Genomic DNA, 26,267 nt, shown 5'->3' on the forward strand with positions numbered 1-26,267 from the left:
CTTAGCTTTGCTCTTCAGGACCGATTCCATCACAGGTCTCGGTGCTGTACCTAGCTAATACTTTGCACCTGTAGATCTCAACGCCCTTGACCAAGGTAGCGAAGGCAATCACGGCTGTGCCCATCTAGCTGCCGTGTTCCAGAGCTGGCTGACGTCCGCTCTGTCTGGGAAAGGCACAAGTTGTAGACGAGCACTTTCAGCTTTGGGAAAGCCAAGCGGAGGCAGCACAGAGACCCCAGAAGAGCAAAACTACAGAGGTTTTACCCCTCGCCCTCCTGCAATGGCACAGCCCCATGGCTACTGTAAAAGTACAGAACAGGGCTTTAATTTGCCTGGCCGTTTACAGACAGACACTGTGTACATGTGCATTGATACGTCATTTAACAAAAACAACCCCAAAGTGTCTGGCCGTTCCCACTTGGGTGGCTCAGCCTCCCTTCAGCCGTGGTCCGTCTTTTGAGGGAACAATGGTTGGAGCATTATGCCACGCGGGGGGGTGGGGGAGCTGCCAGCGCTCAGGGTGACACACGCAGGATCATTCCACTTCCTGGGTCCACGGGGAGTCAGTTCTAGCCCAGTGGGGGGGTCCAGCGCTGCTCACTGGAGAGCAGATCCAAGCAGCGGTTTTAAATCCTTCACCGCTCCCGGCGCAGGGGCAGAGCCCATCTCCTTTTTCATTCCAAAAAATAATAAATAGCACAAAAAGAGTCCTTTTAAAAAAAACAACCCCCCAACCCGCCTCAGTCCGGGGCGGCTGCGTGCGGCTCAGGAGACAAGCATGGGCAGGAAGTGAGCGGAGAGGTGCTGGCGCCGCGTCTTGTCCCCCTGCCTGGGCCTGCCCTTGCCGTTGAGGGCCAGGAACATGGGGCGGTTCCCGGGGCGCCAGCGCAGCGAGGCGTAGGTGTTGTAGCCGTTCTCCTCGATGCGCTCTTTGAACTTGCAGTTGGGGTTAAACTCCTTCTGGGGAGACAGAAACGGGGCCGTGAGTGCGGTGCGGCTGGGGGGTGTCCTCTGACTGGGGGGGCTAGAGCAAGGAACCTCAAGAGTCCGGGGTTATATCCCCAGCGCCTGGCCGGGAATGAAGTTCCGAGGTTACAGCCGGAGAGCCCCAGCTCCAGGAAGGGAGTGGGGTGTAACAGAGCAAGACTCCGAGCAACGTGTGCATCCGTTTAGCAATATGCTGCCGGCCCCCAGCCATGAGGGCTTCCTTCCAGCAGCACGCTGCCTGTCTCTAAGCAGCTACCCGCCCCCTGACTTAGCAGCATCAGGCACAATGTCCTGAATGCCGGGCTGGACTGAGCAGGGTCCTGCTAGCCCCTATCCCAAATTCTCCAGCCGACCCGTCTGATCCCTAGTCCAGAACAAAGCCACAAGCCGTGCTCCCCACAGAGCGTCCTGTAAGGAGGGCCAAGGAGGAGGGAAAAACAGCTTGCTACCTACCGACCCGTATACTTTCCCCTTCTTGTTCATGGCCAGGTAGAAACCCGTGTGCACGGATTTGATGGCTACGACGCCCACNGGGCGGTTCCCGGGGCGCCAGCGCAGCGAGGCGTAGGTGTTGTAGCCATTCTCCTCGATGCGCTCTTTGAACTTGCAGTTGGGGTTAAACTCCTTCTGGGGAGACAGAAACGGGGCTGTGAGTGTGGTGCGGCTGGGGGGTGTCTTCTGACTGGGGGGGGGGGCTAGAGCAAGGAACCTCAAGAGTCCGGGGTTATATCCCCGGCTCCTGGCCGGGAATGAAGTTCCGAGGTTACAGCCGGAGAGTTCCAGCTCCAGGAAGGGAGTGGGGTGTAACAGAGCAAGAATCCGAGCAACGTGTGCATCCGTTTAGCAATGTGCTGCCGGCCCCCAGCAGTGAGGGCTTCCTTCTAGCAGCACGCTGCTTGTCTCTAAGCACCTACCCACCCCCTGACTTAGCAGCATCAGGCACAATGTCCTGAATGCCGGGCTGGACTGAACAGGGTCCTGCTAGCCCCTATCCCAAATTCTCCAGCCGACCAGTCTGATCCCTGGTCCAGAACGAAGCCACAAGCCGTGCTCCCCACAGAGCGTCCTGTAAGGAGGGCCGAGGAGGAGGGGAAAAACAGCTTGCTACCTACCGACCCGTATACTTTCCCCTTCTTGTTCATGGCCAGGTAGAAACCCGTGTGCACGGATTTGATGGCTACGACGCCCACTCGCACCGACCGGATCTCCAGGATGCCTGCGGGGAAACAGAGAATTCAGGGCACTGAATGGGAAGAGTGGAACCGTGCTGCAAGTGGGTGTGGAAAACAGCTGGGCTGCCATGGCGCAGGGCCCAGGCGCTTCATTTCGTTAGCCAGCAAAGCCCCTGTGGAGACACATTTTGTACGAGTGCCAATGGAAGGCATCGCATTGCCTGCTACTGAAATGCAGCCACCTCTGGGGTGGAAGGTGGCAGCATTTAGCAGCTTATTACAGCAATACTATTCAATACCTAAGAAGCCTTTCATCCAATTTGAACTGTTCAAGGGAGGCAGAGTGCAGTCAGCTAGGTTGGAATCTGTCGAGGGCACCCATGTGTGGATGGTTCTGGCTGGACCTTTGTCAATAAGGCTGCCGGTAGCAAAACATCTTCCTATCACTCCCTCAGCTTGCCTGACCTTTGATTTCCCAGTAACAGTCCGTAGGAGACTTGAGTTAATTGAATGCCTCCCATCACCAGAAAGCTGAGAGACAGACAGCTGCTGTCACCTGACTAACAAGGCGTTGCTTTATGCGGAGAAGCTTGTGTCTCTCACTAACAGAAGCTGGTCCAATAAAAGATATTCCCTTGCCCCGTGTCACTTGACAGGGGAGTGACTTGAGGCTGGAAAGTGAACCAACAAGTGACTGAGTTACAAATTGCTCCATTATCCGGGGGTAGCCGTGTTAGTCTGTAACTACAAAAACAACAAGGAGTCTGGTGGCACCTTAAAGACTAACAGATTTATTTGGGCATAAGCTTTTGTGGGTAAAAAACCCACTTCTTCGATGCATCCGAAGAAGTGAGGTTTTTACCCCCGAAAGCTTATGCCCAAATAAATCTGTTGGTCTTTAAGGTGCCACCGGACTCCTTGTTGTTTTTGTAAATTGCTCCATTGAAACTCCCTGGCCAAGGAGAGCTTTAAGGAGGGATGGCAGAATAACCAGCAGTGCATGACCAAAGAGCTTACCATCTAAATGGACAACCGGAGGGAGATGAAACTGAGGCACAGAGATAAGCAGTGACTGGCAAGGTCATGGGCAGAGATGAGACTAGAACCCAGGTCTCCTGACTCCCAGTCCTGTGCGCTAGGCACTGGGCAACACAGCCTCCTAATTATTGGTTGTGTTGCAGGAGCACCAAGATCCCCCAATCAGAAATCGGTGCCCCACTCTCCTAAGCGTCCATACACACAATGAAGAAAGCCATGTTCCAAAAAGCTTCAATCTAAATGAAGACTTTGGCCATGTTGGGATTTTGGGGCTGTAGATGAGTGCAGTGGGGACAGATGATGCACTTTCACTGAGGACCTCTTGCGCCAAACTCTGATCTTGGTTCTTCTCGTGAAAATCTGGAGTCACTCCATGGAGATCAATGGAGTGACGCCCAGTTTTCAGCAGTGTAAGATCAGAAATGAGTCCATTGAGAAATGCCAAGGTAAGCCCTACACTGCTTCAGAGCTTGACAACAATGCATGGCTGCTGTGTTATTTATTTGTCTTGTGATAGTTCAGGGCCCCATCATACCAGGTGCAAAAAGGGAGTCCCTGCCCACAGCAGAGAGACCTTTCAATTCTTCCAGGCCTGGAAAGGTTTCTCCTTCCAGTCCCAATACAAAACAAAAAGGCCCTTTGATACTGGGCTGGAGGGGGAGACTGGGTTTGCAGAGCTCCGCTCTGCGGCCTTCATCCTTCCAATCCGATCCCGCCCATGGCACAGAGTTGAGCCATACGCACTAAGGGAGGGTAATCCAGTTTCCTTGGGTTGCCCCAGCCTTGTGTGTAGAGAGCTGACAGCGTGCTCAGTAGAACTGCTTACACATTTTCCATTGCCAGTTTTCCATCAGGAACTGTGGCTTCGACGAAATTGGCGGAAACGTATCGATGTTGTCGACATCGGACAGGAAATTATTGAAGTGATTTCGTTTTGACTTCATTGTTTCAACTTTTATGGTATAATTTAGAATACAGACCACAGTCAAAACATTTAGACTTTTAATGTAGCACAAAATGAACCAAAGTCAAAATATCTCCGTAGCGGGTGGTTTTGATGATTTGGAAATGAAATCTAGCCCTTTTCACTGTGTGAATCACTTAGAAATTTTGACTTTTCACTTGGCTTCGGCTCAAGAGATGATCCTCAGCTGGGGTGAAGCTGCAGAAAGCCACTGACCTCAATGGATCTACAGAGACTTTAGGCCAGTTTAGAGATTAACACATTTATTTGGGCATAAGCTTTAGCCCAGGAAATCTTATGCCCAAATAAATGTGTTAGTCTCTAAGGTGCCACAAGGACTCCTCGTTGTTTTTGCTGATACAGACTAACACGGCTAGTCCTCTGAAACCTTTATGCCAGCTGCGGATCTGCCCCAAAGCCTCTATCCCCAGGCACTCAGACAACACAGAATGCACAAAGAAGAAAACTAATGTAGCTCACCAGACTGTCCTGATGACACGCACATGTTGATGTTGATTGAGCTAATCAGTGCAAACAGTTCCTGCCCTTGTCTGGGCTCAGGGGCCAGCTACTCAGATGCCGGAATCGGGGCTATTCCTGAATGCAGACAACGCCCTTAGGGTGATGGTGTTTTTATGATGCTAATACCTAGTGGTTACATGGAGCTTTTTCATCCGTAGATCTCAACGTGCTTTACAGAGGAGGTCTGTATCATTATCCTCCTTGTACAAATGGGGAAATTGAGGCACAGAGCAATGTCATTTTCTTCTTTTGTACGTGCCCCAAGTTGATATCTAGACTGTTCAGCCCTCTAATGGCTGCATCATCGAGGGCACCAAGGTGTTGCAGTCCACCCTCCAATCTTCTAAACGTGCACTCCTGCCTCACTGCCCCACCCTCCCAATCTGTGAAGATTGGACTAAGCCACCTTTCTGCATTGTGGTAGCTGCTCTGGGCCATGCAGGCAGCAGTCTGTGTAGTCTAGTCTAGGATCTGTATCCCAAGTTGCAAGCAGGTCAATTAGGGCTTCTGAAATTCATCTCTCGCTCCCAGAGCTGCTGCCACTCTCCGAGGACATAGCTGTCAGCCCTGATATGCCCTGGTTCATCTGGGATTGGCACTGGGCTGGCGGCACTGGGCATGAACGTGAATGGCTGCTACAAAAGGATGGCGCCTTGTGTAAGTTTTGGGGGAGCTCTGTGTGCCAGTAGATACAAATTAGATATTAACGTGTGGAGACAAATTCCAGTTGCCGTCGAGAGCCGGGGATGGGACGAGGCGCCCCTTAATCCTGACAGACGGCCTTTGATATTTCCAACCAAAATTGGTTTCAACGCAGGCGAGAGGCCAAGGTTTATCTACAAAACAGTGGCAGCTGTGGGGTAACTGACCTTTCCCATCTTCTGAGCTGTCTGACGGGCCTGGCTCTGTTGAAGGCTCCAGAGGAATTCTCTGGTGGCAAGATTTCCCATAGACTCCCATTCACCCCAATGGTTCCACCTTCATAGACAGCCACTGAAAGGGAACGGGGAACAGTCTAGGGATCTGGCTTTCACGACAGCAGGTTGGGGCGTTGAAGCTGAGCCAGGCTCAAGGGGGCGCCCTGGTGCATAGACATCATGCATGCAAATACGCCACCTCTGAAAACAGAACAGAGACACAGTCCCTGCCCCAGGGACATTGCAATTGGAGTATAAGACCAGAGAAAATAGAGGGATCCAGACACAGGGGATTATACGGAAACAATGAGCCAATATCGGTCGGGATGAAAAGCAGCGGTCCAGGCACACCAGCAGCTTAAACGCTGTCAGGTTTGTTGTGGGAATCACAGCAGAGGAGCGTCTGAAGGCGGATCAGGAGGGAGCTTTGTGGATGTTTCCAGGGAGAGAGGGGGCAGCGTGGGAGACGGCACAAAGGGGCTTGTTTGGGGAATGTAACAACGGGCTGGGATCTTGGGCCGGTCGGAGGCGGGAGTCGATGGTGGAGAACGAGACGTGAGCTCGGGTGGGGATCGGCCGTGAATGGCCTTGACCGTGAAGACAAGCAGCTGGGGTTAGATGTGATAGAGAAGGTGCTTAATAATCAGGGCCGGCTCCAGCATTTCTGCCGCCCCAAGCAAAAAAAAAAGTCGTGATCGGTGGCCGCAATTGGGGAGAAAAAAAAAAAAAGCCACGATCGGCGGCAGCCGTTCAGCGGCAGGTCCTTCGCTCCTAGAGGGAGTGAGGGACCTGCCGCCCCCAAATTGCCGCAGGTGCCGCCCCTCTCCCTTGGCCGCCCCAAGCACCTGCTTGTTAAGCTGGTGCCTGGAGCGGGCCCTGTTAATAATAATAATTAACCTAGACTCCCTTAGACCCACTTATACTCGTGATGTGATCAGTTACTCAAAAACTTCCCACGCTGTTAGTCACAACCAGCTCATTGGCACAATGGCCTTGGGGTTTAGACCCCGGGGTATGGCGTGGGAGCCCTGAGCTCAGTTCCCAGCTCTGCTATAGATCTCCTTGAGCAAACCACCTCACTGATGGCCCCAGTGCCCGCTGCAGGGAATGTTGGGAAGACGTTGCATCTGGTATGGACAAGACCCCCTAGCAGGAAAGCGCGTTCACTCACCAGGAAGCTGGGAGCAGCACAGAAAGCACCATCCAAAGGCCTAGCACGACTGAGACACCAGAGGTGCTGTGAGCACAGGAACGGGTGCAGTCTGGGATAAGACTTATGCTCGTCGTCTGACCTCCCGCGTGACACAAGCCAGAGAACCTCACCCAATAGTCCTAGAGTGGAGGGAATTCCCCTCCCCTTCTCCACCAGCCCAGCAACTTATCCTGGAAGCTTCTGGGTTGGAAGGGAAAGCACGGTTATGTCTCGGGCGCTGGCTGGGGAATTGGGATTTCTGTCCCAGCGCTACGTTCTCTGAGCTCCAGCTTGAAAAACAGGCCAGCGCTTTGATCCCAAGCTGCACGGGCAGCGAGATCAGCAAACAGCAAAGAACAAAATCACCCCAGCTCGGACCTGGCTGCATTAGCCACAGCCATGGTCGTCCTTTTCCCGCAGGCAAGGAGATGAAAGTTGGGGACTGATTTCCCTGCGGGGAAAAGTCCAATTTTGTTGTGTGATTTCTTTTCCCCTTCTCCCTTGGGACCAGCTCCTTCCCCAGAGCCAGGCGGAAGGGATCCAAGCAAAACCTCCACTTGGCTGGAACAAATTGTCAGTCTTTGACCTGCGCTGACCCCTGATTTATTCCCCCCTAATTGGCAGCCGTGTTGTGCGTTTCGCCGAAATGTGATTCCTGATCTTCAGGCACAGACCCCTGCTGTTAGATCATCCCAGGCTCCTTCACATCCGAGCCCTCCCGGGGTCCTTCCTCAGCTCCTGGTGCCCGGGTGGTCTGGGAAGAACCGGCCCCAGAGACTAAGGGCTAATTGTTATATTAACTCCCCCCTGAGGGGGGGCTGGAGTGGAAGCCTGCCACTAGTTCCTGGCTGCTTTTGCTGAGTGGCGGGGGGGGGAGGTACAAAAAGATGAGGAAAGAGGAACTGAAGGGATTAAAGTGGTAAAACTGCAATTCTCCCCCACTCCCCAGTACCTCCGGGGCTGCGTTTGTTTTTTTTCCTAACTACTTTTTTTCCCTTCCTCTTGGGAAACGCCTGCCGTGTCCTAGCTGTGTGAGCCACGTCCCCCGTGACCCTCCAGGCCGGGCCCAGGACGACTTCCTCATGTCAACCTGCAACCCACTGACCCACCTTCCAAGGAAAGAGAAAGAACTCGGCCTTGGGTGTGTCTGGGGCGTGTATACATGCATGGGCACATGCCTCATGCATGCATATATACACAGTACATGCATAAACAAATCCCATATAGATCAGTGATTCTCAGACTTTTGTACTGGTGACCCCTTTCACAGAGCAAGCCTCGGAGTGCGACCCCCCCCTTATAAATTAAAACCACTTTTTTATCTATTTAACACCATTATAAATGTTGGAGGCAAAGTGGGGTTTGGGGTGGAGGCTGACAGCTCACGACCCCCTGAAGGGGCCCGACCCCCAGTTTAAGAACCCCTGATATAGATGCTCTCCCCATATACACAATAACATGTGGCCTGCATGACACATGTACCCTGCACACACTACGCTATGTATGCAATGGAGATGTACATGCCACGCACGTAGCTTGCACAGGTACACACGACATGCATTGCACAGACAGGGATGCAAAGGTGCAGTGTGTCTATGTGAATGGATGGAGAGGCGTGCACGCCTGCACACTGGTGAGAATGGGGGTGGAGGTGTGCGGCTGTGTGTATATGAAAGAAGGCGGATGGCTCAGTGCAAGGCAGGGTGTGTGTTTGAACGAGGGGAGGAGGAGGAGATGTGAGTGGCACAGGGTGTGCACACGTGGGAATGTGGGTGGATGAGGGTGCAAGTGGAGGGAATGCAGCTGGATGAGTGGTGTGCGTGTGTGAACAGGGCTGGGGGAGGATTTATGTCCCCTGGATGGGTAGCAGGAGTCTGTGTGTGGGGGGGTGGGGGGAGTACATGAAGAGAGGAGAGGTGCAGTTGTAATACAGACCTCGCCTGGGGTCTGGCTCTGTGTTCGGCCAGAGGTGTCTGGCTGGCTGGCAGATCTCCTAGCAGCGTCACTAATGCGAAAGGCATGTGGCCAGACAAGGCAGGGTTTACAATGGAAACACCCAGCGCAGTTTCAGGAAACTCCATCTCCAGATTCCCGGAGCTCCTGCTCTGGCCAGTAGCGAGCCTCTGCGCAGACACCCAGCTCCCCACGTGTGCCGCCGACTCCTTCACAGCCCCCCACGCTGGCACTGGCAAGCTGCACTGCCATTCCTGGTGCTACTCGCTCAGCTTTACTCAGGGTCCTTAGCACAACCTGCTCGTCCAGGGGTGTGATGAGAGTTCAGGTTGCCTTGGGCTGGGGCCCGAGGAGCTCGAAGCATTGTGCAAATGGCTAGTTCTCACAACAGCCTGGGGAGTGAGGTCAGTATTTTCAGTCCCATTTTGCAACTGGGGAAACTGAGGCACAAATGGGGCCAAGAGTCACCCAAGCTAACACAGCAAGTCAGCAGCAGAGCTGGGCACTCAGGTTCGGAGCTCCTGGCCCGCAGGTGCTTGCTCAGATTTCGAGCCCACGCTACGCTCTTGGGAAATCCCAACTCTCATATTGAACCCAGAGGAAGCAACACCGAGAAAAAACAATGGGGGCCCTTTCTAGGATCCCCTTCCAATCCCCTCTCTGCGCCGCTCTTCCCCATGCACAGCCTCTATGAATATACAAGAATCTGGCGTCTGGGTCTCATGCCTCCTCCATCTCTGCGCTGAGCCCAGTACCAGGTCTCAGCAGAGCAGGTCTGGAAGCAAACGTCTCCCTGCTCAGGACACGGCCAGGTTCTCTGCTGCACAGCATGCAGGTATGGGAGGCCAGGGCGGGACTGCTCTGTTCTGGGGGGTGGATCTCCATTCTCTGTGTCCTTTCTCCAGAGCAGCGGTTCCCTGGGAGGGTGTCTCCTTCCCCACATTCCGGAGCAGGAATTCCCTCATTAGCACTATTCCCTCTAATGCTTGAGCGAAAGGAGTAACTCCATTAACGGGCAGCTCCCACAGGCTCTTCTGTGGATTTGCCACTCGAGGAGGACAAAGACCCCCCCACACACTTCTACCATGAGCTACAGAAGCCTCCCCCTTAGTGGCGCCAGCCCTGGGAGGAGAGAGCGTGAAATCCACTCAGGGACACTGACAAACCTCTTTTCTTTGGGGCAGGTGGGGTTTTCAGCACAGCACCCGATGTGTTGTTCTTTGTATCGCAGGAGCAGCTAGGGATCAGAGCCCCGTTGCACCAGGCTGGATTGGGGTATACACCCCACACTGGCACAGCGGTTCAGGGCTGCCAAGGGGGGGCAAGTGGGGCAATTTGCCCCGGGCCCCGCAGGGGGCCCCCACAAGAATATAGTATTCTATAATAATGCAACTTTTTTTTTATGGAAGGGGCCCCCGAAATTGCTTTGCCCCAGGCCCCCTAATCCTCTGGGCAGCCCTGGAGAGGGTTAATGGGAGCTCCGGCACTCAATCAGCTACCTGTTGGCACCTGGAGGGGGTCAATTAAGCAAGGCCACCGGGAAAGGAATCAGGCGACCCTCAGTTGCGGGGAGACCCACGAGAGAGGAAGTGCGGCGCAGTGGAGGAGGCTGGGAAGGGCAGAAGGGGCTTCAGAGCGTAGCTGTGGTTTGGGGATTTGTTGGGGAGCGCTGGGGAAGGATGCTGGGGTGTACGGCCCTGAAGGAAGGGTGAGGGCTGAAACCTTGGGGCGCCTGAGAGAAATACAGCTGCCTGGCAGGCCCAGGCAGGGGCTGTGGGGAAAGGCCTGCTGCCAGCCCAGGGTAGGAAGAAGCCTGTGGGAGGCAGCAAGAGATGAGTCTGAATAGACAGACCCAGGCTGTTCACTACAGGCTCCCTGGGCTGGCACCCGGAGGAGAAAAAGGGCCTGGGTTCCTCTATCAGCCACCAGGGAAGGTGGTGGGGGGAAAACCTGCAGAGACAGACAAAGGGATCAGGACTTCTGACTACCCTGGGACAAGGGCGTGTACGGACCACGGGGCCCAGAGTCGTGGGCTGCAAACCTCTCAGAACAACATTGGACAGTTGCTGTGTTGGACTTTCTCTTACCCCGGAAGGGGTGGAAACAAAATAGGACCTGGCCAAAGAGCGGCCCCCTGCGCCCGGAGCATGGGAACAAAGCCTGCTGGGCCGCGCCCAGCCCCTAGGAGGCGCACCTGCAGCGCGTCCACCCCTCTACTCGGGCGCTGGTCAACTGGTCCTGCCCCCAAGATTTGCCGTCGAAACACAGGGGAGGTGCAAGGGGCGGGTGCAGACTGCAGTGACCCTGCAGGGGGCACCGCATGATGCACGGATGGAGCCACGCATGCAGCGGCTTCAAAGACCCCAAGCGAGAGCCCAGGGTTGAGCCAGGTGCATTTTCCCAGCTGCCGCCTGACCGGCTGTCATACAGCCGGAGTTCCCAGCCAAACTTGCCCCCAACGTCCCTCGTAAATCTGGCCAGGGCAGGCTGGCGAGGGGCAGGCTGGCGCCTGTGCGTGATCACAAGGCAGGAAGTCTTTCATTAACGAGGTCAGCTCCGAGGAAGCCTGGCAGCCTCTGAGGATCAAAGGTCACCTGGCTCTTTATTGTTTCCGATTGCGCTTCACGGATGGGGAAACTGGCTGGGAATTGGAAGGCACCCGGCATCCTGCACCCCTTGCAGAGGCTGGGGGGCGGGGGAGGGAGTCTAGATACCCACTCAATGCTCCCCCAGCTGGTGTGTTTGCAATCAACCTCCCCTTGCCCTGATGGGCCGGCACCGGCAAGCCAGAATTCTTCCCCCATCGCCCCAGGCCCCCCGTGGGGGGAAGGAGGAGGATGTGCTCTTACTCTCCAGAGAGAGGGGAAGAGCTCCCAGGGGCGACTGAGTGGATGAAGCCCAGATGAGGACAGGAGAAGCATCCGGAGCTGCCCTCGGTCAGGGTAAAGGAGGTGGGTGGAAAACGGGCAGGAACTTTGAGCAAGGGAGAAGGCTCCAGACACCGTAAGAGACAGACAGACGGACGGATGGATGGACGGACAGATAAGAATTTAGGTCGAATTATTTCACATGAAAGGACCGTTCAACATGGTCCCAGTTGGGGCGGCTTCAGCAGCTGTTACAAAGGAGTTGGAGAGACAGGTAGGCTCATTTCTGGAGCCGGAGAGAAGCTGCTACCTATATGCCAAGGGGGTTCTGGGCACATCCTCTGGCCCTGGCCATCAGGGCAGAACCTTTCCCGCAGCACCCCCTGCTGGCTAGACAGAAATTAGTCTCTCTCTGGAAGCAGCCAGCGGGCTCCTTACTTTGCTTTGTGCCACAGGGGCCTGCCGTAGCCGCAGGCGAACGGACCCATCGCCACAAGCTAACAGCCTCGTTCACGGCTGGGGCGGGCTTTGCTGTGGTGGGCAGCTCCCGGGGCAGTGGGAACACCTAGGGTGATCAGATGTCCCGATTTTATAGGGACAGTCCCGATTTTGGGTCTTTTTCTTATATAGGCTCCTATTACCCCCCACCCCCATCCCGATTTTTCACACTTGCTATCTGGTCGCCGCAGGAGGGTCAGCAGCTGAGTCTGGGTTAACTCAGCCCAGGGGTGAGCGGTCACACTGCTGCAAAGCCACGGCGCTCCTGGGGCCTATCCCATGTCACTTTGTGCTGCAGACAGCCCAGCTGCTCTCTGATTCCCCCACCTCCACCCCCAATGACTTGGGGGAGGATTTGACTGTCTTTCCAGGCACCCAGGGGGGATTGTGGGAAGGCATTGGAGGACAGGCAGCATTCAAGTGGTGCTAGCCCACATCCTCCCCGCCAAGAGGGCGGGTTACCAGCGGGAGTGAACCCAGCAGTCAGGACAGGATGGGCCAGGGAGCCCAGGTTTAAAGCACCACAGCACTAGAGTTTTGCGTGTGGAGGTGGAGCCAGGATGGGGCAGCACCCGAATAAGACCCCGGACTCTCTTTTGTGAAAACATCCCCCTTAGATTTTCACACTCAGCTGGACACCACTTCATCTCTTAGCACGAGCAAAACTGGTCTCCATTAAGCAACGTTTTCTGTCCCTGTTTTGCATATAGCGCAACGTCCCCGGTCTCTAGTTTTGGCTCATCAAGGCCGTTAAAGGGACAAAGGCAGGATGAAAATGGCGTTTTACGAAGACCAGAGTTTGCAAAGCCTCTCATCAATGGGAGCACAGAAACTGCCAGACCAGATCAGACTAACAGGCCATCACCCCGTCTCCAACAGGCCCCAGCACCCGCTACTTCAGAGGAAGGTGCATGAAGCCCTGCAGCAGGCACTTAAGGGAAAATTTCTCTTCAGCCCCTCGGTTATTGGTTGGCTTCTGCCTAAAATGGGAAGGGTCAGATCTTTTCCCTGGGGGGAGGGAAATTGACCCCCTCCTCTGTGGCATTTGCCACCCACTCATCGCAGCGTTGCACAAGTACCCAGGAGCCAGACCCGGCGCTGGCTAGAAACAAGTGAAACCGACCGGTCGTCTTTTGCAAGGTCTGAGCAAAGCCGCCCGCAAACAGTCTGGGAGGTGAGAAGCTAATTAGGTGCCAGCAACTCCAGTCAGGTCGCACGATCCTGTGCGGTTGTTGCTATTAATAACAAAGGACATTTGCTTCTCTCCAAATAACACAAGCTGGTCTGCTCTCAGTCGCGGCTGGCTCTGTCCTGGGAGTTCAAACCCGACAGTGGCTCTGTTCCCTTGCCCAGTAAAATCGCCACCCTAATAAAGCCTAGATCCCACCTTGGCCAGCCTCAGGCTTAGCAGAGGGGGCCGCACAGGAGGAACTGATCCCTTCGGGAGGCTCCAGGACAGCAAATGCTGCTGCAGGCAGCATCCGCATATAGTTCCCCCCCACACACACAAACACACATCACCCCAGGCCGTGCTGCTAGCTAGGACCAATATGGAGTCACTGCTCTGCCCTCATTGCTCCTTTCCAAGCCTTCGGCTCCCGCTAGGGGAGCTTGGCAGGAGCGAAAGGTGACGCAATCCTCCCAATTGGGCCCTTGTTGTTTACAACCATCAGCTTTAGAGAAAGGACCTGGCTCTGCCACTGAGCCCCTGCGTGGAGTCAGTCCCGTCGCTCTGTGCCTCAGTTTCCCCATCTGTACAATGGAGATCATCCTTTGTCGGTCTTGTTTATTAGGATTGTAAACTCTTTGGGGGCAGGGTCTCTCGGTCGGTTCAGTTCCCAGCACAACGGGATCCAGACTGTCATACCAATAATAAACTCGACCAAACTCACAGGGAAGGGTAACCCCGGCCGATCTGGGCCATGTTAGTCATCACATAGCCATGGTGGGCTAGACTCCACCCTCGTTAGGGTCAGTGGAACTGCCTGGGTGCAAACGAGGACGGGATCTGACCCAATCCCTCGGATTGCGCCCAGATCTCAGGCGGCTTTCCCAACTCCAGCGCTTTTGTCTTCGAGATACCGTCAGCCTCCCATCCCTGTCTCCATGGCTGCACTTGGGTGCCAAGTCCCGCCAGGAGCTGCAGCGCTGTTATCAAGGAGATGGGAGAGGGGTGGGACTGGCAGAGCAGGGACAGAGTGGAACTGAATCAGGACTTTGCTTCCACAGTGAAAATATTTACGGCTGAACCCTGATCAACTGAGACTCTACTAGCTACGGGGGCCACTGGCCGCCTCATGCCCCAGGGATAGGCCTAATCCTGTGGTGTTGTTACTGTAGTCTAGCATCATGGCAAAGCTTGGGTGCTCCTCCCCATACCGCCTCTCTGTGGGATGCAGCTGACTCTGCTGTAGGGGGGAGGGATAGCTCAGTGGTTTGAGCATTGGCCTGCTAAACCCAGGATTGTAAATTCAATCCTTGAGGGGGCCACTTACTGATTTTGCCCCAGATCCCTACTTGGTCCTGCTAGTGAAGGCAGGGGGCTGGACTCCATGACCTTCAAGGTCCCTTCCAGTTCTAGGAGATAAGATGTCTCCATAAATTTATTTATTTAAAGCAGCCGGCTGATGTTATGCTCCTGATCCCCTTGCTGTGATTTTCCCTGACCCTTAATGCACTCGAGATGTCATCTCATAATGCTGTCCGGCGGGGTCAGGCTGCGTGCTATTGGGGGCAGTGGCCTCACCTTCGTATTTGACTCTTAAGTACCTCGGGCCCTATGCAAAGGTATCATAACAACACTATCTGGCCTCCTGTAGCAAACACAGGCCCCCATGCATCTGCCCAGGCCTCCTGGCGTTAATTAGGATGCAGTTCTGGGCACTGACGCAAAGGCAGAGGAGCAAAGTACCTTGCTGCATTTCAGGGCCAGTCTGTTGTGCAGAGAGAGCTGGACAGAATTCCAGGCGTCTGGGAAGCGGGCTTGGAACGGGCCAGGATTAATGGAGCGGAGGGGTGTTAAGACTAGAGGATGCCTCAGTCTGCAAAAAGTCAGACCTGGATTCTGAGCCTCCCCCTCCAGTAGAAATTTGGTTCAAGCCCAACTCATCTTAAGAGCAATTCTTCTAAGTATTAACACTACAAGAGCATCTCTAAGGCCACGATCAGCCCCCAATGATAACATACAAAGAGTAAAAGAGCCCAAGAATTTACCATAGAGTAGGCAAAAGGGCAGGGGAAAGGGATTATTAGCCCCATTTTACAGATGGGGAACTGAGGGCCAGAAAGATTAAAGCCCAGGTCCTCAAAGGTATATAGCCCGGCTCCCATTCAAACCAATGGGAGTTAGGTACCTAAATATCAGTGAGGATCTGGGTTTTAAAGTGCCTCACCCAAGGCTGCACAAGGGGTCAATGTCAGAGCTGGCAAGTGACCCCAGATCCCCTGAGTCCCAGGTCACAAGCCCCTCCTGACCCTCATTAGCAGCAGGCAAGTGACCCTACGATCTAATGAAATACTCGCTCATCGCTGCACGGAGCTGGACAGGCGACTCAATCACAGGGCAAAGAATTGCTGCAGGTGCCGAGTGCAACTAAAAAGAGAATTATTAGCAATCAGACAAGAAGCTGATGTCCCGACGGCCTGGTGAGGCCGTGTGTCGCCTGCAGGGGCTGTGTCTCAGGGCTGGGATGCAGGGGGAACTGGAGATTTCCGGTGGCCTTGCAGGAGATTGTCTCACGCATACGTAAGGCAAGATTTTCAAAAGTGACGCAGTGAGTTTGGGGGCTCAACTTGAAGCTACTTTAAAACCCTGATTTTTAGAGAGCAGGTGCTCAGGTCCCTTCTGAAAATCAGGCTTTCTTTCAAGCTGTTGCTAATCCCCTTTGAAAGTCCAGGCCTTACTTGAGTTTCCGTTAGAGATGGGCCTGAATCTGAACTGGAATACAAACCTAGATCCGGCCCTACATTTCATGGCTACACCTAGAGCCAAACTCCCCCACCTCTGCTTCAAATCGAGCTTCCCAACTTTCAAAACCCCTGCTCCCTCCATGACGCACGGTCCGTCCTTCCTGTCCTTGGGTAAGTCGCATCCCCGCTTTGGGCCTCAGTTTCTCCATCTGTAAAATGGGGCTAACAGCACCTACCCATCTTCATGGAGCACTTTGAGATCGACTGATGGGAAGTGCTCAGTGCGTGATGGTTATGTCCATGCCAGACTAAGTAATTCCAGAAAAATTCCTCCGAAAAAACACCTACTGCAGCGTATCCAGCACACCACCTCTCTACCCCGGCACCCGTATACACGGATGCTCCCCAGGCCTACGAACATCTCTGAGAGTTAACATGCTTGTAATGACCCAGCTGGGTGTCTCTCTTACTGTTATTTTCCTTTGTGATGGGAGTGGGAACCTGGGGGAACCCAGGCTCCAAACAGCCAGGCAAAAAGACCAGGTCCACCAGCAGGGTGGGAAGGATCAGGACCCGGGGATAGGACCATTGATAACAGAGCTTTCCACCTTCAAAGCCCTTTACACACATTAAGCAAGCCCTCCCCACCCCCCGCCAAATCTTGCCTCCCATGTCACAGACAGGGAAACTGAGGCACAAAGAGGCAAAGTGATGCACCCAGGGTTGCAGCCAGAGGCAGAGCAGGGGTTAGGAAGGAGCTGTTCCTGGCTCCCAACCCAGTGCTCAAACCACTCTCCCCTGCTACTTGGTGCACAGGCCTCTAATGTCCCCTGGGGACCCTCCCACCCTGGTGCCCTCCATACTCACTGTTAGGACTTTCCTTCCACCGTGTGCCTTGCACCTTGCCACTGCTGTCGATGCACAGGAAGAAGCGGGTGGAGACATACAGCCTCCTCCAGCGCACGTCGCCCTCCAGATGGTTATAGCTCCGGGGGTGCCTGCTGGGGGCCCTCAAGTGGTTGCTCCCCGGCGGGGCGGCTGGGTCCCCGTGGGCCGATCCGGCGAGCAGCGAGAGGGCCAGGCAGAGCCAGAGAGACCGCCCCATGGCAGTCCTGGGGGCAGGAGGTCCAGGCGGCAGGCGGGACGGGGGTGACCATGTGCTACGACCGGCTCCAGCACATGCCCGGGCTCAGGCTGGTGGGAGGCGCGGGGCGCTCTCCAGAGCGCGTCACCAGCCCGGGCGAGAGCTCCCCGCGGGCATCCCTGGTGCCAGCTTCCCCGCAGGGCTCCTAAGGCAGGGGGCCGCCCCCAGGAAGGGGTCAGCGGGCAGCAGCCTCTGGGGGAGCCCAGCCGGGCTACGCCTGGGGCTTGGCAGGAGAGGCGGGTGCCCCCTGCCCGGCCGCTGCTGGGGTCAGGGTCAGAGCAGGTGGCAGCGGGGACCCCCCGGCGCCGGCTGCGGCTCGGTCTGAGGCGCTGGAGGAGGAAGTGGGGGGCGCGGACGCCACGCGGAGCCGGCCGGACCCGGGGACTCCGGCCATTGACAGGCAAAGCCGCCGCTTCTCCCGGGGGGGGGCCCTGCCCGGCGAAGTCCCAGCCAATGGCAGCGGGCGGAGGGCGGGGCGGCTCCTCTCATTCACAAATCTGCGCGGCTGCGAGGTCTTTAAACCTCTGGGTGCGCGTGTGTGTGAGTACCTGTTTGTGTGCATACGTGTGTGTGTGTGTGTGTGTGTGTGTGAGAGTACCTGTGTGTGTGCGTGTTTGTGTGCACACGTGTATGTGTGTGAGTACCTGTGTGTGTGCGTGTTTGTGTGCACACGTGTGTGTGTGTGTGTGAGTACCTGTGTGTGTGCGTGTTTGTGTGCACACGTGTGTGTGTGAGTACCTGTGTGTGGGTGTGTTTGTGTGCATGTGTGTGTGTGAGTACCTGTGTGTGTGCGTGTTTGTGTGCATACGTGTGTGTGTACCTGTGTGTGTGCGTGTTTGTGTGCATACGTGTGTGTGAGTACCTGTGTGTGTGCGTGTTTGTGTGCATGCATGTGTGTGCATGTTTGTGTGGGTGTATGCATGTGGGTGTGTGTATGTGTCTGCATGCATGGGTGCATATCTGTGTTTGTGTGTGCATACATGTGTACATATGTGTGTGCATGTTTGTGTGGGTGTGTGCATGCAGGTGTATGTGTTTGTGTGCATGTGTGTGTGCATGTTTGCATTTGTGTGTGTTTGTGTGCATATCTGTGTTTGTGTGTGCGTATGTGTGTACATATGTGTGTGTGGGCTCATGCGTGTGTGCTTGGGATCATGTGTGCGTGTGCATGTGTGTGTCTGTTGCCTTGCCCTTGGTGTGGTCACTTGCACACGTCCTACCTTGTGTCGGCCCAGCTCATTGCATGCACGCCACCAGGGCTCCTTCCATCCTCTGTTGCCTCCCACAAGCTCCCTGTGTGCCCCCCTCACCTCCCCTTCAATGTCAGCGACACCCTGCAACTGCCCCACCAATCGCCACCTGGTCCTTTTACAGCCACTTGGCACTAGTGTGAATGGCTGTGCAAGGGGCAGTGACATGGAAACTCAAGTGTGTGTGTGAGAGAGAGATGGTGTGCACCACAACCTTCTCCGTTCTAACCTTAGCTCCCCCACTGACCCTGGGCAAGTCCTGTCACCGTGCCTCAGTTTCCCTCTCTGTAAAAGATGGGTGATTCCTCACCCCAGGGATAGACGTGTGCGTGTGTAGCAGTGTCCTGAAGTCAGTGTGTCGTGTTTACCTGTAACACACACCTGAGCCTTCTGCCTTTTTCACACCAACCGCAGCTCTTCTTCGGCTTCTCGCACCAGTACATTGTGAAGTGGAGATTTGTCTGTGTGCCCGGCAGGTGGTGTGAAAATCGGTGTGTATGTTTACACGTGTGAGGGAGACACGGAAGCCGGGAGTGTGGGGGAGGGAGAGCCTGAGAAGAGAACTCACAGAAACACGACACACGAAACTGAGTTTCTTTTCAGAGGCAGGCTCTGGGTCACCCTCCCTGTGCACAAGCCAGCTACACAATTCCAAGTCCCTCCCTCGGGATCCCGAGGCTTGCTTGAACAGTGGGTGCAGCTGAGCTCTTGAAAATCCGGGCCTGTGCTTTTTGGGGGGAACGTCTGGCCCACGCTTGGTAGCTTGAGCTCCCTATTTGCAGCAACCCCTAGCTGTAGAGTGGGCGAGAGCGTCAGTGCCAATAATTGCACCTGCCCCTTGCTCTTTCCTGGTCTGGCTTTTGGTCACGCCTCTAAAGCAGTAAACTGTTTGCTGGAGAACTTTCCCCTTTCTCCCACTTTCTGCCATGAGGTTCCTGAAGCGCCATTAGCCAGATCCTCGAGAGGGTAACCGGCTGGAAGCCACAGCTCCGGCAAAGGGTCCAGAGGCATTCGAATATGCATTAAAGAAGGGAAGCCAGTCCCCCCTCCCAGCCCCACGCCAGACTCACTGCTCCCTCCTTGTTAGGCTGTGAGATGTGACTATGTCACTTAGATACCTAATTACGTACCTATCCCCTCTAACCATTGCATTTGGAGGAGGCACTAGAGAGGAAGAGTTGTCCAGCGCTAGCCTGGGACCTCAGAGACCCGAGTTCAATTCTTCACCGACTCTCTTGGGCAAGTCACTTAGTCGCCCTGTGCCTCAGTTTCCCCATCTGTTCAATGGGGATGATAGCACTGCCCTTCTTCCCGGGGGGGGGGCTGTGTGGACAGATCCATTCAAGACTGTGAGGTACTAAGGTGACAGGGGTTCTATACATACCCTGGACAGACAGCTCTGGAGAGGGGGGAAGTTGGAAACAGGCCAGACCACTTTAGAGAATCTAGCTTCACATCTGCACGTCGGGTGCTGGTCTGACTCTCTGCACCTGCCGACGGACAGGCCCGACGTCTGAATCCCGGGATGCCCCTTGGCCTGGTGGGCTCTGCGGTGACACAGAGTGTTTTGGGGGTCATGCTGCGCCGGTTGGTCCCCAGCAGCAGGAGATGGCAGCTACTGTCCTATGTTGACAAACATTCTTCTCCCTAATTAGCAGCAGGGAGGGAAGTGAGCACAAATATGCCTGGCCTGACCTGACCAGTTTTTTTATAGCTAATAGCAGCCCGTGAGTCACTGCGTGTCACCAGGCGTATTTCTGCCCCGAGACAGAATGACGAGGTACTGGAGCAGGCCCTGGAATACCTGTACTGCTGGCAGAGTGCAGCCGTGGGTATCGATGTGCTAGTCACACACATACACACACACACTGCCGGGGATGTGACTTTGGCAACACAAACACACATATACATGTGACTTGCATACATACCTATGTGTATACACACATGCATACTCGCATGGTACCGCTGATCGGGTGACTCGTGCATACACACGTATGTACTCGTGCACAAACACACACATGACTGCTGGCCATGTGATTTGTAGGCATCACTGATGTGTGCACGCGCTACTGCTGATCATGTGACTCATGCATCCACCCACACAAATACAGCACAGGTACACACACACACAAACCCACACAAGTACAGCACACGTACACACAACCACCCGTCGTGTGACTTGTGCGTGCACACGCGAGTGCTTTCATGGTAATTATTATCAGCTGCTGCCTCCATGAAACAACCCCTGTCCAAAAGACAATGTGGCAAACCCTGGAATTCAAGCGGGGTCTTGATGCACCAAACCCAGCAGCGAGTGCTGGGGGATACAGGAAGGCTACAGGCCCCTGGCTTTAACCAGGCTTCCTCCCGAGCCAATCGTGGGGCGGCCAGTGGAGCGACTGCAAAGCCAGCACTGGCCCTGGCAGCCTTTGGACCCTTTCTGATCCTGGGCACTATTACGAGATATTGGCCCAAGCGGCGGAAGCTGGTTTCAGCTTCACGCCAGGCAATATGTCACCTCCGCTGATCAGCAGTAAATTTGACCTTGACTCAGGCCATGGTTCCCACTGAGTCTGCGCAGCTGGATTGTGGCTTTTGGCGCATCGGGCTGTGCTTTGTCTTTTAAAACACCGGGCTCCCTGCAGTGCCCATTGCAGCCAATGGGCATCTTTTCTCCGGCTTGGGATCCGACCCCGAGGGCTAGCGACAGCCCCAGGGGACTGAAGGCCTCTGTGCGGCAGCCCCAGTGCTGCCCTCTGTTGATGGGCCTTGACGTGCCGGAGAGGGGAAAGAGCATCTACAAAGCCCATGCAAGGCCTGATTGCTCAGCTGGGTGCCGGCTGAGGTGGGGTTCATTGGCGGTCCGGGCAGCTGTTCCCTAGGCTCTGCTAGTGGGATGGGAGCAGCCTTGGTCACTACCAACTAGGGCTTGATTGGAAGGGGTGACCCACCCCATCACCTTCCCGGCCCTCTAGAGGGTCACTTTCCTCTCTCACTCTCTACCCCCACGACAGTCGCTGTCCGCCTGCCCCCTTCTGTCCGACTGTGGCATTCAGAGGAGCAGGAACCCTCGTGGTGGTGAAACGCCGGAGGGGCCCGTGCGATGCCCCTGGGTGCAGCAGATGGGTCGAGCAGTGACACCCTGGAATGCAAAACGGTGACAAGGCCAGAAACAGACCAAAAACCAAGCGTGCGGCCCTGGAATGGACCTCCGGGGCTCCCCCACGTCCCCAGTGCCGTGGGATCCTGCCGGGGCTCCCTGCCCTCTTGAGTCCCTACAACAGGTGTGATTCTCACCCTGGCTCACCGGCTGACCTCCAAAACAGCAGCCGCTCCTGAGCTCCCGGAATAGGCCTCTTGGCAGCAAACCAGCGTGCCCAGGCGAAGTGGGCAGGAAGGGAGTGGGAGCAACCTATCGATCCAGCCTGGGGAACGGGCTTCTTGGCGCCTGGGGGCAAGAGAGGAGGGGAAGAAAGATTGACAGATGGGACTAAATTAAGCCCCCCAGATCTGGCCACCCCGGATCTTTGGGGCTCAGATCCTAAGGCGAGTGGGGATGGACAGCTAGCCAGACAGGATCAGGAGCCAAGCGATGCAGCCTGAGTCCATCTCTAAGTCAGACAGACCAACTGATCGCTTTGCGTCTGTGGTGTTATCGCTGGAGATTAAAGGGTCCAAGGTTTGATTTCTCGTTGGGGCAATAACTTTCCTGTAAACTCTCCCTGCAGAGGAGCGTTCCTCTCCCTCCCTCCCGAGTCGGGTGTCCAGGTACCAAGGGTGAAAAATTGGAAGATTTTGTTCTTTTCTGGGGTGGGGGCATAATTGCCTATATAAAACAAAGTCCTTAATATTAGGACAGTCCCTATAATATGGGGATATCGGGTCACCCTTCTCCCTGGTACGGCTTTTAGAAATGCAGGCGGGTGCCACGCTGGGGGCTGGGAGGGAGAGGGCAGGCTCCGGAAGATGCAGAAGGTCCTGGGACCTGACATCTCTAGTGATTTCCCCAGTGCCGGGGGTTGATGGTTCCCTTCCTTGGCGAAGGAAGGCGCTGGGTCACCAAACGAGAGCGGCTCACTCGTTGCCCGCTGCAGACGTGGCGTCTATTGCTGGCCTCGAGGAAGAGGTTCAGCCGGGCTGGGTGGCTCAGCGCTCTCCCGGCAGCTCTGGAAACGGAGAGCGATTTCCTCCCACCCCCAAATTATCTTTGTGCCAGCCAGGGGTTCCTGGCAGCTCTGCTCACCTGCCTGCAATCAGCGTCACCTGCTGCTTTCGGACTGCGCCACCCACTGGCCCCCAGGCTCACCTGCCCACATGAGCAACCTGGAGGCGGGATCAGCCTCGGGGCCCCACCCCCTGCACTTAGCGCTGGTGTCAGCCATCTGCAGTGGGAGCTGCCTGCAACTGGTGACGCCCGTATACCCCTCACTGCACCTGCCTGCTGCTGAACTGCGCCCCACGTCACCCCCACTGCAAACCGCCTCCCTCTGCACTCCTCATAATCAGCATCCCCAGAACTGGCAGCTCAGGACCCCCCTGCTATGAGCCACCACCGGGACTCCGAGGGGGCCCATCGCTGGCCGCAGCTCGGGGGACGTCCCCCGAACCCGAAGCCCCGTCGGGTTGGGTTTCCAGACCCGGCAGTTTAACAAGAATTCCCACCCCGTAAATCTCTCTGCAGCTGTGTCCCGCGCCGCACGTAGTGCCTCCCTGCACTGCACGTGGTTATATAATGGTTATAAAGGCTAATCTGATCTCTGTGCGGTGCCCAGGCCTTTGCCATCCCAGCAGCAGCCCCATGCCGGGAGCTCGTGTGATGCTCCGCCCCGTTCCACAAGCTCGAGGTCAGTGGTTCAAATCCCCTGCAGCCCGGGGTGACCAAACCGTGGCTGCGGGGCAGCGGTTTGGTCGTAGGGTGAGCGTCCACCTCCCCAAAAAGGCAGACTGCCTGTTAAGGGTGGGGACGACCGTGAGCTGAGTCCCTGCTGCCTTTCACATCACCGACAGCACTCCGGCACTTGGCCTCACGCCCCGAATGACCATCCTTGGAGAAAATGGGGTCTTAGTGATGTCAACTGGACGCATTTTCCCCTTTGGCTCCCGTGTAACTGGCTTCCACGGAGTCACTCAAGATTTGCACGGGTGTAAACGCTCTGGGAGAACTGGCCACACCCGCAACTGCTGTTACTCCCAGCGTGGGTGCGTGTTCTGTTTTCACAGCCTCACCCTGCTGGGTGTTATTCCATAGGTGCCTATGCAGATGGGGAAGCCCATGGCTGATTACTGTGTCTTGCCAATTAGCTGGGGGGCAAACAAACCCTAATGAAAGTGGGCCCATGGCCCCCACGATGCACTGTAGCCATCTGGCTGGTGGGTGACGCTCGTTCTAGTTCTGCCAACAGCAGCCTGCTAGAAAGGGGTCCTTGGTAGATTTAAGAGTCTTTTGCTGAAGTGTTCCCCTCTGCTGTTCGGGAGGAGGGGCGGCATCTCTGTGTGTGAGAAATCGAGGGGTGCAAAATTCGGTGGGCTGGGAGTCAGGACTCCTGGGTTCTATTCTGAGCTCTTGGAGGGGAGAGGGGTCTAGTGGTTGGAGCAGGGCGGAGGCTGCGAGTTGGGATTCCTGGTTTTTATTCCTAGCTCTGGGAGGGGAGAGTGACCATGAATGAACCCCTTCCACCTTGGGACAGTAACTCACGTCCTTGTTCTTTAGGGCTTAATCTGATCTGTAACTACAAGACCCCAGGATGGGCCCTAAGGTGGGGGGCAGGTTATCTCACATCTGCCTCCTGCAGCATTTCTCGCACCTTCCTCTACTGCACCCCGTACTGACCCCTGCCCCGTGGCAGGCAGGAGGGTGGACTAGAGGGACCTCGGGTCTGATCCAGTCTGGCAAAGCTGATAGTAGGACATGGGAGCTTTGTGTAACCATTAACCCTACCCCCTGCAGGGTAGCTGCTTGCATGCCCCTCTCTCAGCTCCCCGGGGCAGTCACTGCAGGTGATGCTGACTGAGATGTGGCGTCATCTTAATGAGCAAGAGACCTCGCCCCAAGCAGGTGGCGTGCGGCATTCCTGTTCCTCTGTCTGCACCGTGGTGGCATTTTCTAGGCTTGCCTTGGCAGGAGTTTATTTGCAAGGGGGATTCTGGTGTCCCCCAGGTGGATTGTTCCCATAGAAATAGCTGGTTCAGAGGAGAGGCCTGTGGGAACCAAGCAGAGAGTGCGGGTGACTGGTCAGAACAGAGGAGCTGGGCAACAGGACTCCTCCTGGGTCCTCTTACTGGCTATGGGAGAGAAGCGTGGTCTAATGGTTAGAGCACTGAGGCTGGGAGTTCAGACTCCTGGGTTCTGTCATTGGATCTGGGGGGGGCGGCGTGCTGTCTAATGGTTAGAGCAGTGGGGTTGGGAGTCAGGATTCCTGGAATCTATTCCCAGCTCTGCCACTGTCTCACTAAGCCAGCTTGGGCAGGTCATTTTCCCGTGCCTCAGTTTCCCCATCTGTAATATGTCTGATAGCCCTGACCTTCATCACCAGGAGTTCTGATAATGTGGTATTTGGCTCTCAGAGCTGAGTCAGCTCTATAATCCCTCATTTTTCAGGCAGGGAAACTGAGGCCCAAAGACTGGAAGCAGCTCGCTCAGGGGCAGACAGCAAGTTAGCAGCAGAACCCAAAACAAACCTCAGCGCACTCGATTTTCAGCCCGGTGTGCTATGGACTACACTACGCTGCCTCTTCTAGGGTTTGCTTTGAGATCCTCCGGGCCAAAGCCCATTAAAGCCAATGGGAGTCTGTGACCCTGGGCAGAGGGAGAGGGTGTGTGCGCCCTCTGCTGGAACAGGTGCAAACTGCCAGCTCTCGATTTAAATACCTGCTTGACATGAGGCCTTGGCAATGCAGAGAGCCGGTGAAGCAGATGGGATGGGAGAGCAGGGGCTGCCAAGGAGCAGGTTCTTGCGCCGACGGTATGGGCGAGGTCTGGCGCTACACGAGCAGAGGGGGCGGGACGTGGAGGATTTTACAAGCCACGGGCCCACTCCTGCCCGCTTCCCTTGTAGCGAGTGGAAATACTCCCCCTGATTTTAACCGAATCGACCTGCCTAGCAGGCCTGCGGCTATCGCGGGCCGGCCTTGGAGGGTGAGAGCGAAACGAATCAAAGGAGATGGAGCCCGGACCTAGGAGGAGGGCGACTGAGGGGGAGAGGGCAGGGTAGCAACCAGGAACCGCGACTGCCCTGCAAGCAGCACCCGCCATGCCAGGAGGATCTAGGGTGACCAGACAGCAAATGTGAAAAATCGGGATGGGGGTGGGGGGTAATAGGAGCCTATATAAGAAAAAGACCCAAAAATCGGGACTGTCCCTATAAAATCGGGACATCTGGTCACCCTAGGAGGATCTCAAAGCTCCAGGAGGACACAGGAGGGGAGGCAGGTCCAGCAACCATGGGAGAAAGGGTCCCAGGCAGTGCCCTGCGCTCCCAGCTCAGCCCACCAGAGGGAGCCAAAGGGCGCCCCTACCCTGCACTGCATCCTGGGAGTTGGAGTCTCCAGCGCCGGAGACAGCCCCGTCCTGGGCCTGCCGCGGCGCGGTGCACGCCGGGAGATGTAGTTCCGCGGTGCCCAGGGGTGGGGCGGAGAACTACAGCCCCCGGGAGGCGGTGCGGCCGGCGCGTGCGCGGTGGAGCCGGCGGCGCTGAGCGGAGGGGGGGATGGCGGCCTAGCGTGGCCGGGGGCATGTGGCGGGTGCTGAGGCTGCGGGCGGCGCTGCTGGGCCGGGGGCCGGTCTGGCTGTGGGGCCCAGGTAACGGCGGGTCCAGACAGAGCGGGGGGGGGGGGCTGGGCCCCGCGCCCCCCCCC

At 55.9% G+C, this 26,267-nt stretch overlaps 1 protein-coding gene across 1 annotated transcript; it reads right to left on the minus strand.

Annotated features, from left to right (window-relative positions):
• Positions 1-687: 687 nt before the first annotated feature.
• On the minus strand, positions 688-17,130 carry FGF22 (fibroblast growth factor 22). Its single transcript, XM_034755302.1, has 4 exons — positions 16,887-17,130; positions 14,446-14,451; positions 2,100-2,203; positions 688-960 (listed from the first exon to the last, which is right to left on the minus strand). Exons 1-4 carry the CDS (start codon positions 17,122-17,124, stop codon positions 766-768), a joined length of 543 nt encoding a protein of 180 aa, XP_034611193.1. The 5' UTR covers positions 17,125-17,130; the 3' UTR covers positions 688-765.
• Positions 17,131-26,267: the final 9,137 nt, after the last annotated feature.

Source organism: Trachemys scripta, chromosome 22, assembly GCF_013100865.1.
Source record: "Trachemys scripta elegans isolate TJP31775 chromosome 22, CAS_Tse_1.0, whole genome shotgun sequence".
NCBI classification, from domain to species: Eukaryota; Metazoa; Chordata; order Testudines; family Emydidae; genus Trachemys; species Trachemys scripta.

Coding starts and splice junctions, on each gene's coding strand:
- FGF22 (XM_034755302.1), bottom strand. CDS start 17,124: ATGGGGCGGTCTCTCTGGCTCTGCCTGGCCCTCTCGCTGCTCGCCGGA. Junction 961..2,099: donor AGGGGAAAGTATACGGGTCG/GTAGGTAGCAAG, acceptor CTGTCTCCCCAG/AAGGAGTTTAACCCCAACTG.